At 44.8% G+C, this 12,289-nt stretch overlaps 1 protein-coding gene across 1 annotated transcript in view; it reads left to right on the top strand.

The window, feature by feature from the left end:
- Window positions 1-1,410: 1,410 nt before the first annotated feature.
- The window catches only part of enpp1 (ectonucleotide pyrophosphatase/phosphodiesterase 1), a 43,069-nt gene continuing 32,190 nt past the window's right edge, over window positions 1,411-12,289 (top strand). The window contains exons 1-3 of the mRNA XM_083643413.1: window positions 1,411-1,603; window positions 8,442-8,514; window positions 8,715-8,843. Of these exons, the coding sequence (XP_083499539.1) occupies window positions 1,472-1,603; window positions 8,442-8,514; window positions 8,715-8,843 (334 nt within the window). The 5' untranslated portion in view covers window positions 1,411-1,471. The remainder of the gene's footprint in view (window positions 1,604-8,441; window positions 8,515-8,714; window positions 8,844-12,289) is intronic.

Here is a 12,289-nt window from a genome sequence, read left to right on the forward strand (position 1 = left end):
GCTATATATCCATCCAAGCATTGGAATACCTTTATAAAAACTGATCCCCCCCCCCCTCCCACACACACACACACACACACACACACACACACACACACACACACACACACACACACACACACACACACACACACATACACACAAGCTTTGTTATTCTGTGGTTGTTCTTGCAGGGTCTGGGGGACTGCCAGGGGTCTCCGAGAGGCTCCAGAAGGCTTACCTGACTCTGCCAGACGGGGGCGGTATTGTGTTCACTACCCCCTTCTGACAGAGTCAGGTTACCAGAAGGCCACATTGGAGTTACTTAAGATCAACATTGGCTGGTGGTAGAAATAATGTCATTACTTGAGATAAACCTCATGACTGGACTGGAGCCAAAAGTAGGCTAACACTACACTGAAAGCCAGTGACAAAGGCACTTAGGTAGGAGAGAAGGAAGCTAACACTATCTACTACATTAGCTAGCGCTGCTCAGATAAATGTATAGGCTACCTAAAAGACCAGTCTGCCAGAAAGTCTGCAGGAAAATGAATAGCTAACTAATAGTTAATTCCTTATAGAGTTTCGCTCAATTAGAGAATATATGCCTATTTTGGTGCCTGTTTTGTTGATTGCTTTCACTCTCCCTATGGTTTCACTTTCAGACAGATCATATCTAAATCTAGGAATGTAGGAATCACCTTCTGAGAGGAGTCTCAGAAGGTGATTCCTTAGGAAACCTATCAAACACAGGTCCATAATCCAAGGTGTAGCCTATGTATGAAAACATGTGGGACGGGACCCCATTTATTATTTTATTATTGTTTAGGCTGCTTCAGTGTGGCATCATGGCTTGTTCAGCACAGCAGAGGTAACAGTGTCACCAGCAGGAGGCAGCAGCACTCAACCTCCTTATATGAAACTTGCTGTGAAACAGCTGTGAAGTTCCTCTGTTTCACTACGAGACAAAGGAACTGTTACCATCCTGTTGCTGCACCTGAGCAAATTGGTAATGATGATCAACACTATTTGACACGGACAAGGTCATATATGTGTTTAGTGGGTTTGTCTATTTTTAAATTAGACTGCGCTTGTGTTGTGTCGCCTATATAACATCAGTAGGCCTAGCAAAAAGTAGCCTACCAAATATAACTTAATTATTGAAACAGAAATCTGTAGGCGTTGCTGGAAAGTCATTCTGAAATGGTTGAAATCCCTCCGATGGGAGATTTCTTTTTCTTTTTCTTTGACAGTCTCGTAGCCTGCCTCCCCCTGTCTCATATCAGTCGCACGTGCTTTACAATGCAAACTTGCAGACGTCAAGAAACAAGGCGGTGCTAGAGCCTACAGAGGCTCATCGTAGTGCCAGTGCCACCATACATACTATTACTGCAGACAGACAGTCAGTCACCGGGGAGAGAGAGAGTGCTGTCTGTCTGAAAAAACCACACACTGGCAGTAGCCTGGGACACTGGACTGGCACCGGGTCAACATGGAAATATCCAAAGGAGACGAGCGGTCAGCTGAGCAAGCTGCCTCTCTGTTTGGACTGGAGGGTCAGAGGAGGAGACGCACCGAGCAGGGCGACAAGAGGCGCTCCAGACGCTGGAAAGTCATTGTCGGGGTACGTACTGTAGTAGCAGCGACCTCCTGTCTGAACTAATGCTACAGGGCTATTGTTTTCCACGGTCATATGACACGCTATTAGTCGGATAATGTGTCAAAAAGTTTGCCAACTGTTGAACTGGACGTGTCAATCTGTCCATGTAGGCTAACTACTTTACACGCTGAAGAAGCCACCCCATAATATCCCCGCAGGGACTTACAGTTAGGCTATAGTGTTTCTGTGGTAGGCTAGATAGTGAGTTTCTACTTTCTAGTGGCCAAAAATTGTTATTGGGATTTGTATTGGGTCCCAGATGGCAGGGTGTAACTAACTGTTAGGAGGAAGCAGGGTGTAACTGCTAACTTTCTCAGATATCTTAGTTATGTCACAATCAGGGGTGTAGTAGTGGTAAATAAAGAGGTGGTTGATACAGTTGGTCTGAAAATAGGGGAGTAAACTCTCTGCCTCAATTCAAATAGGCCATGCCATGAAAGATCAGAGCTGAGTCTTCCCCTGTGGGGTGGTTATATGAGAAAAAGAGGAGGCAGGTAGAGATAGGGATGTGTTGTTGGTGATTATTGTATTCAGCACTTGGCACACCACCAAGGTTGGAGGTTCAGTTCCCACTGTACATGTTGGATAGAAGTGTCCACAAAATAGTGTGTGTGAAGACAACTGAACTAATTGAGCTTTAATAAATAATAGGTGTGTAGTTGAGCTTAGCTAGTATGTCCTTTTCTGGGCATTTAAAATATTCCTACATATCAGACCTAATTTATTTGACATGTTTTGGAAATTTGACCATTTTCAATGCTTCCCCCAGAATTGTATTCTCTCAGTGGGCAGGGAAACCATCTGAAACAGCAGATAGACTATGGCACTATACAGTAACTCTCTATTGAAACCAGTTGAATTCTTGTAGTCTTTTGTAGTCTTAGCAGCTCTATGCAGGGCAACCCACCACACCTATTCAATTCTGACGTTAAAAAAAGGGCAATGTTGGTCAGTCAACCCTACTAATTACTAGCCTGGGTAAACTCACCCTCCCCCACGTGACCTCTATCTATGTGCTATCAGTCTTGTGACTGATAGCACATAGATAGAAGTCACGTGGAGGCTGAGTTTACTCAGACTAACTAATTACCAGTGAGAGGAGGGATCACTGTACCCACCACCTCTCAGCACTGAACCCATCCACCAATCCAACGACCGTATCACTGACATATGTATACTGCATACTTTGGCAGCCCCATGTAAAGCCATGCTGTCTGTTTGGCACTCATTAGATAATGTGGTGAGCTTAAAGTCTAGACAACAGAAAGGTCTGTACTGTCACAAATTAACCAAACTCTGGCAAACATTGTCAGTAATTGTGCCATTGGTCCACATTGCAGCGCGGTGTTATTTGAGGTTTTGCAACATCTTGTGACTAAAAAGCACATATTTGTATAAGCCCTGGCCTGCATTAGTCAGTTCTCTCTGCTATTTGATTTTTTTCATAAGCATTTCAGTCAATGAAACCCTGTTTTCGCTGTCCAGTTTGGGTTCTGTTTTATCCCCCAACACAGGTTTGATCACATCCTTGTTATGTAGAGGAGGCAATGGTGGTGGCCTAAAGTTTAGAGAAGGGAGCTTGTGACCGGAAGGTTGTCGGTTCAATCCCGGGACCGACAGGATAAATCTGGATGGGGAGAGGTGAAAAAAGTAGTGCTTGACCACCCTCTTACCACCACTGAGGTGTCCTTGAGCAAGGCCCTTAACCCCAACCACTCCAGTGGGGCTGCTCATGGCCAGCAGATCAGACTGGGGCTGTACTGGTCAGCTTCCAGGTGTGTATGAATGTGAGCAGGGCGCTCCTGAAAAAGAGGTGATTGCTCACTGTATAAAAGAAAAGGTTAAATAAAATAGACAATACGATTACTGAACTTAGTAGTGTCTTCCAGTATCAGATGAGGAGACAACCAGAGAGACTGTTTATTTTCTCAACCCAGAAAGATGGAGTCCAAAAGGCTTTCCCAAGGAGCCCATCCAGGTCTCTCTCTCTCTCCCTCCCTCTCTTGAGCTCGGGGGGAGCGAGTGCACATACCCAGACACCGTGCACAGACCAGATTCATTTTCATACGGGTCTAGGAGGAATTCCAAGTCTTGTGTATGTGAATCAGCCCAAACGGATTACTCTACACTACACCACTTCCACAATCCCCTGTGTTTGCAGGCACTGTGAACTCATTCTCATATGCCAAATTCCTTCAAGGCTGACTGCACACTACAACACTTTCTCCAGCTTGCTCATGCTATGGTGAAACCAAAGACATCCGGCTGTGGCTCAGGAGGTAGAGTGGGTTGTCCTCTAATCGCTTTGGATCGGTGGTTCGATCCCCGGCTCCTCCAGTTCGCACGTCGAAAGTGTCCTTGGGCAAGATACTGAAACGCCAAATTTCTCCTGATCACCCTGCGTGGTAGCTTGCCGCCGTGAATGGGTGAATGTAGGCATATTGTAAAGAGCTTTGGATAAAAGCGCTATCTAAATGCAGGCCATTTACAAGTGAAAATATCTCCCAGTGAGGTGAGATACTTCCACTTTTTTCCTTTGCATATCAAGGTAGACGTTGAATTCGTTGAATCAAGTGTAATTTTCTTGATATAATAGTGCAGTCATCTGCCTTAAGAGATTTACACTCATTTATAGGAAATGACTGAAACAACTGAAGCTGCATTGGAAACCAGCAGGATTAAATCAGCCCATGAGCAGAATTTCTCACTTTTCCCCTCGTTTGTTTTCACTGAGCCTAGATACAGTATACACAGTCAATGGACTAGATAACATAAGAAAAGATAGGATAGGATAAATATGGTGAACGTTTAATGATCCCTGTGATTTGATAAGATATAATCAAATCAAGTTTGTGACTGTTTACTGGGTAGTTGAAGCAGCAAAAGAAGAATACAAGTAAGAATATAGCAGATTAAACATAACAGAGTTGACAGTTCCAATGTGTCACAATCAGATTCAGTGGAAAGTCATGAATTAAAGTATGAAAAAACAGTGAGGCTACAACATTATAGGGGGGTTGAGACATTGTCATTAGCTCCGCCCCTTGGCGGCGGTTATGTTTTCGGTGGCATTTGTCTGTTTGTCAGCAGGATTACGGAAGAACTTCCAGACCGATTTTCATGAGACTTCATGGAAGGGTCGAGCAGCATAGGGCAAGAAAGAAGCCTTTTTTTTGTCGAGCAGATCTGGATCGGACTCACAAACAAACAATAATAGGGCTTGGCAGAGTTCTGCGCTTGCTGAGTGCCCTTCTCCTACAGTTTGCAGTGTAATTATATTTTTGTAGACTCTCATATCATCGCGCTCTCTATTCTGCCCAGTTCTCCCATTGGTACTCAATGCAATTGTATAATTCCTATTCAGTTAGCATGTCTGCTCCAGTGTCTGCTAACCAGCCCCTTGCTCTCTCACTCCCCCCGGGTTTTCTACCAGACATCCCTCTTGCATCCTTTAAACTGACGCTGGCATCACATTTCAACACAAGTGTATGACCGCCACGATAACTGCCGTCACGTGCCCTGATTTAACCTCCGCCATCGGCTACTTTGATCCTCCCCTCTAATTACAAAGCCCCCAGTGAGCAGCCCTCTCTGGGGAGAGGATGGAGCCTGGCAGCTGGTGAAGATCCAGGCCCGCATGTCCTCCCCACTGCTTTGGCTCCTCGATTAGAGAGGGCGAAGACCTGCAGGAGCTGTGGAGGGATTTCAACATGTGTATGGAGGAATATGGAAATGATTAAGCTTTAAAGTCTTTTAGGCGGGGGGAACAGTGTTGGGCAAGTTACTTTCAAAATGTAATATACAGCCTGACGAAGACCAGAGGTTGAAACGCGTTGCGTCCCTTGTGCCCTTGTTCTCTTTTGAAGATGTACTTTCTATTAACTGAATAAGTATAACTGTACATTACTTCTTCATTAAATCCTTCTATAAGCATCAAGAAGCTCCTTTTTTCTAATTACTTTTTTCTAATTACTTAAAATGTAATATACAACATATTACTAGTTACTTTCATTTGAAAGTAATAAGTTACTTTACAATATTACTGTATGTGTAGAGTAACTCGTTACTATTACACTACTTTTGCATTACTTTGACCAAAACAACAGCAGCAGCAGAATGACATCGCCGCCCCGGAACCATCCCGAAAAATAATGTCAACCGCCTTGAAATCAGTGTAAACAATCCAAAATTCTAAATGTTATTCTTTTCCTTTGTTATTGTCATCTATAGTGGTTATTTGCATAAAAACACACAATTTGATTAGGAAATTATTGTATCTTTTTTAAATATGTGCTTTGATTTATAAAATGTAACTCAATTTGTAACTTGAGTTACTTGACAAAGTAACTGGTATAATATTACTGAAATCGTATAAGTAATAAGTTATATTACTGAGTTACTGCTAAAAGTAATATATTACATGTAATATGTTACTTTTGTAATGAGTTACGCCCAACACTGTTGGAGAAAGTGAATAAATAAATACAGTAAGTCTATAAGCCCCGTGATAATAGCACTTTACCCCCAAATGAATAAAGATAAAGAGAGGAGAAAGAAGTCCCCTCCCATGACCAGATGAAAAACCAAGCGGCAGCAACTGCCTACAGTATCTACAGTTCAGTTACAGATGACTTCCTGATTTGTGGGTTTTTTGTCAAAGAGATGCCAGAAATTGACATTTAGTTTTTTTAGGCATGTGCCTTGACTTCTGGCTTCACTTCCAAGTTTTGGCCAAGCTCAAACAGCTACTGTAGACCATCTGTTCAGGAAATGATACTATCATACTAGTTTATGCCTTTAATATCTGTACTGTTGCATTAGGTGATCTGTCTGTGTGGGTCCCTGAGATAGTGGCCAGTTTAATTATTGGGTCTTTGTTTGCACAGGAAACACCTCATGACACAGCATCTCCGCATTCTACCATCCTGTCTGCAGGCGTTGAAACTGGTCTTTTGTAAGACACCACAACATCTTATCTAGTACTGCAGGCAAACTGTTGTCATCCGCTCTTTGTTAATTCACACACCTTTTTTTGCATGTTTTTAGCGGGGGGTTCCTATCTGGACAAATCCCCAGGGGAGCACGGGGAGAACATGCCAACTCCACACAGAAAGGCCCTTTTTGACGAGCCTACCTACCTGGGCAGTGCGCACTGAGGTTGTCAAAAGTATCGATAGTATCGATAAAAATCAATACTAAAAATGTTATCTGGATACAATACTCATTTGCAACAGGTATCGATAAGTATCAATACTAAAAATTTGAAACGGATACAATGCTAGTTGGTAACTATCAATATCAGCAGTACTTTCTCTTAATGAAAAATCAAACATACTACTGATTTCTCCCTCCCTGTCATTGGTGGGTATCTGTTGCTTCAACAAGCTCAAAGTGTTTTGATAGGCTGATGACTAGAGCAGGGGTAATCTGCTGTGTTAGCCTTTTAAATTAATAATAATAATTTTAAGTTTTTAATGAGTTCTATCAGGCCTAGATTATGGAGAAGTGTGCATCTGTCCGTCCATCTGTCTTTGTTTCTTTTTTATGCCTCTTGATGTGTTGTCATCCCCCCGGGGCGTGGTATCGGAAATGGTATTAATTGAGTATCGATATTTTCCTGGGTATCGGTATCGAAGTAGAAATTCTAGTATGAGATTGAGATTGATTGAGATTGAGAAAACTTTATTTATCCCCAAGGGGCAATTCAGTTTCTGCAGTTCATCACCGTTGCGGGTAAACACGTTGTATCTCAGTCCTAAATCACAAGATACAAAATACATACATACACAAGAAGATAAACAAGAGAGAAGCTCAGTGTGATCAAACCGAGGGGAAGTGCGTTTTGGTTCCTCGTGTCCCTCAGCACACATGGATCTGAGCCGCAAGGGTGCAAGGCGCAACATTGTTTGTACACATGTAAAGTGCATAAGGTGCATGTGTAAACAATTGGTTTTAAAAGAGACATAAAAAAATAAAAAATTGCATACAGAAAAAGTGCAAATGCTAGGATGCACAGTGTTATTGGTTCAAGTACATGCTACTGTACATGCAGTCAGTGCAGTTTCTACTTCTCTACATTCAACAGCTGAATGGCTGAGGGAGTGAAGGATTTGGAGTAGCGGTTTGTTCTGCAGGGAGGTGCCATAGGTGCCATCGTGACATCCCTACTGAGGACATGGGAATGGGGACACGCCCACAGCGTCCCGGGGAAGAATCGAGCCCCGGACCTTCTTGCTGTGAGGCGACAGCGCTACCACTGTGCCACCGTGCCCCCTGTTTCACACACTTACTTGGGTGAACATCGTGGCATTTTTTCCAAACAAACGGATGGACATTTCTCACATCTCCAGTCTCTGGTCATTTACAGAAAACACACCGTCACAAGAAAAAGGAAATTCACAAGTTCTCCATTTCACAAGATCTCCAATGGAGAGTGAAAACACACACCCCTTTGTTCACGGCCTTTGTGTTTCACACAAAGCTTTGTGGTGGGAATCTGGTAACGGCTAGCTGGAAAAGAAGGTCATAAGTAGCACACTATTGTATCCTAACATGAATCAGACAGAAGTAACATTACAATGTAGCAAGTTTACTTTGCAAAGACACAATAGAGCACCGGCTCATCCTCATGTGATTTGTCTTTGTGGCTCCTGGAGTTTCTCACTACTTGTTGCTTTTTACAGTCTATTGACAACTTTGCCAGTCATGTTTGATATTACTACTGGCTACACCATTAGCTGACTTCAGTCGTTTTCACCAGCGTTCTTCTGACATTGATTGATGTATCCTCTCTGGCCTGTAGGTGCTGCTGCTGTGCCTGCTGATCATCATCCTGGCCGTTGTGTTCTTTTTGAAGCGCTGTGATGATGTGAACGGTACAGTTTGTTAACATCTTATCCACAGGCTACAGTGCCTATTTCTATTAGCAAGTTTGACTTCTTTTTTCCACCCCTCTAGCTCTAACCCTCATCGTCCAATGTTTTCCATCAGAAAGCCACTCTCAACTTCCTTGATCTTAACGATGCAGCTACTGTCTAATCCTTTTCTGCATGTCGTAATGTGTGCATCTCCACAGTGACCAGCTGCGTGAACAGGTGTAGTAGCCCCGAGCAGAGGGACGAGTCGGCGTCCTGCCACTGCGACCTATCCTGCGAGGCAGAGGGATCCTGCTGTCCGGACTACCAGGAAGTTTGTCTGCAGCCCAGTAAGACTAACGAACTCACTGTCTCACACGCGCTAAGCTGGGAGTCCCAGTAAGACTAACGAACTCACTGCCTCACACGCGCTAAGCTGAGAGTCCCAGTAAGACTCTAACAAACTCACTGCCTCACACGCGCTAAGCTGGGAGTCCCAGTAAGACTCTAACACAACTGTCTCACACGCGCTAAGCTGGGAGTCCCAGTAAAGACTCTAACAAACTTACTGCCTCACACGTGTTAACACGTTCACTGCCAATGGCGAGTTGACTCGTCAAAAAAAATCCAACGGTTGACTGCCAATGACGAGTTGAGACGTCAAAAAAAAAAAAAAAAATTTTTTGACGGTGCTACGTGGATCAATGCCCCCCACGTCTCCTATAAAAATATTGGAGCTACCGAACGTGTACAACCCATTCCACCGACCCACTAAGTGGCGACAGTGCTCTCCATTCTAGAGGAAGGCAAGCAAAAAGCAGTGTGAGGAAGCCATTCTCATGAAAATGGATTTGCGAAAACGCTTTCGCGCTTGGGAGCTGGCGGTGGGGTTTTGCAAATTTGCATAATAGATTACGGGTGGAACACACTTTGAAACACGCAGCATAAATAAGACCAGAATCGCAAAAGCTTCATCAAAGCTCTCAGAACCCCAAGAAACGAGCGACCCCATCCAGACTTGCCCAGCGGCCGCCAGCAGACAGGCACAGCAGCAGCAAAGCAGTGAGCCTGGTGACGCGAGGTTACAGCAGCAACAGAAACGAGCTTGTGACACGCCCGCTGCAGCCAAGAAGAACACACACGGAGGGAGGAGTTTGAAGGAGAGGGGTGTTTCCTGCTGTTATGGAGGAAATTACTGTTCAAAACTATTGTTTAGATGTCTGACGTCTTACTGATGCCAAAAATGAATGGTTAAAGTGACTGTTCTATCGAATTTCACAAAAAGCCGTTTATCTCAGAATAAATTTTCAGACGCTGAAACCATGCTGTATTCAACTGCTAATGCTTACATAACTACTAACTCTACAAACTAACTCTTTTAGACAGAGAAAGCACACATTCTATTAGTTCTTTTGAGATATTGTGTGTTCACAAAATCCTAACAGAAACGAATCCTCGGCTCTTGAAAGATGAGCCAGAATCCTCAAAAAAACCCTCTGGCAGAAGCTAACTACAGTATTGAAAAACGGCTGGCAGTGAATGTGTTAAGCTGGGAGTCCCAGTAAGACTAACGAACTCACTGTCTCACACGTGCTAAACTGAGAGTCCCAGTAAAGACTCTAACAAACTTACTGTCTCACACGTGTTAAGCTGGGAGTCCCAGTAAGACTAACGAACTCACTGTCTCACACGTGCTAAGCTGGGAGTCCCAGTAAGACTAACGAACTCACTGTCTCACACGTGCTAAGCTGGGAGTCCCAGTAAGACTAACGAACTCACTGTCTCACACGTGCTAAACTGAGAGTCCCAGTAAAGACTCTAACGAACTCACTGTCTCACACGTGCTAAGCTGGGAGTCCCAGTAAGACTAACGAACTCACTGTCTCACACGTGCTAAGCTGGGAGTCCCAGTAAGACTAACAAACTCACTGTCTCACACGTGCTAAGCTGGGAGTCCCAGTAAGACTAACAAACTCACTGCCTCACATGCGCTAAGCTGAGAGTCCCAGTAAGACTAACGAACTCACTGTCTCACACGTGCTAAGCTGAGAGTCCCAGTAAGACTAACAAACTCACTGCCTCACACGTGCTAAGCTGAGAGTCCCAGTAAGACTAACAAACTCACTGCCTCACACGTGCTAAGCTGAGAGTCCCAGTAAGACTAACAAACTCACTGCCTCACACGTGCTAAGCTGAGAGTCCCAGTAAGACTAACAAACTCACTGCCTCACACGTGCTAAGCTGAGAGTCCCAGTAAGACTAACAAACTCACTGCCTCACACGTGCTAAGCTGAGAGTCCCAGTAAGACTAACAAACTCACTGCCTCACACGTGCTAAGCTGAGAGTCCCAGTAAGACTAACAAACTCACTGCCTCACACGTGCTAAGCTGAGAGTCCCAGTAAGACTAACAAACTCACTGCCTCACACGTGCTAAGCTGAGAGTCCCAGTAAGACTAACAAACTCACTGCCTCACATGCGCTAAGCTGAGAGTCCCAGTAAGACTCTAACAAACTCACTGCCTCACACGTGCTAAGCTGAGAGTCCCAGTAAGACTAACAAACTCACTGCCTCACATGCGCTAAGCTGAGAGTCCCAGTAAGACTAACGAACTCACTGTCTCACACGTGCTAAGCTGAGAGTCCCAGTAAAGACTCTAACGAACTCACTGCCTCACACGCGCTAAGCTGAGAGTCCCAGTAAAGACTCTAATGAACTCACTGCCTCACACGCGCTAAGCTGGGAGTCCCAGTAAAGACTCTAACGAACTCACTGCCTCACACGCGCTAAGCTGGGAGTCCCAGTAAAGACTCTAACAAACTCACTGCCTCACATGCGCTAAGCTGAGAGTCCCAGTAAAGACTCTAACGAACTCACTGCCTCACATGCGCTACGCTGAGAGTCCCAGTAAAGACTCTAACAAACTCACTGCCTCACATGCGCTAAGCTGAGAGTCCCAGTAAAGACTCTAACGAACTCACTGCCTCACACGCGCTAAGCTGAGAGTCCCAGTAAAGACTCTAACGAACTCACTGCCTCACACGCGCTAAGCTGGGAGTCCCAGTAAAGACTCTAACGAACTCACTGCCTCACATGCGCTACGCTGAGAGTCCCAGTAAAGACTCTAACAAACTCACTGCCTCACATGCGCTAAGCTGAGAGTCCCAGTAAAGACTCTAACGAACTCACTGCCTCACATGCGCTAAGCTGAGAGTCCCAGTAAAGACTCTAACAAACTCACTGCCTCACATGCGCTAAGCTGAGAGTCCCAGTAAGACTAACAAACTCACTGCCTCACATGCGCTAAGCTGAGAGTCCCAGTAAAGACTCTAACGAACTCACTGCCTCACATGCGCTACGCTGAGAGTCCCAGTAAAGACTCTAACAAACTCACTGCCTCACACGTGCTACGCTGAGAGTCCCAGTAAAGACTCTAACAAACTCACTGCCTCACTAAGCGCGCTAAGCGGGGAGTATTTACAGCAGCTGAGAAGGAGGTTCAGGTTACCAGCCAGCCACTTAGAGAGAGGCGAGACAGAGACAGAGAGGTGAATGAAAGATTGTACATGCATTCATTTTGTCCATAGGCTATGTTTCTGCCAGGCTGGTGCGATCCAGGATTTCCCCCCACACATCGTAAACACTCTCTTAAGCGGAGGAGGAATGTGCAGTGGGAGCCAGTGTGTTGACTCCAGAAAGGAGAGCAGCTATGGATTCCATGTGGTCAGACGTGGGCAGCGGTGTCAGTGTCCCCTCTGTTTGGAAACCGGCGTGCCAAAATACCCCCTCTGCCATT

The sequence above is a fragment of the Poromitra crassiceps genome, assembly GCF_964638095.1.
Source record: "Poromitra crassiceps genome assembly, chromosome: 9".
Lineage (NCBI taxonomy): Eukaryota > Metazoa > Chordata > Actinopteri > Beryciformes > Melamphaidae > Poromitra > Poromitra crassiceps.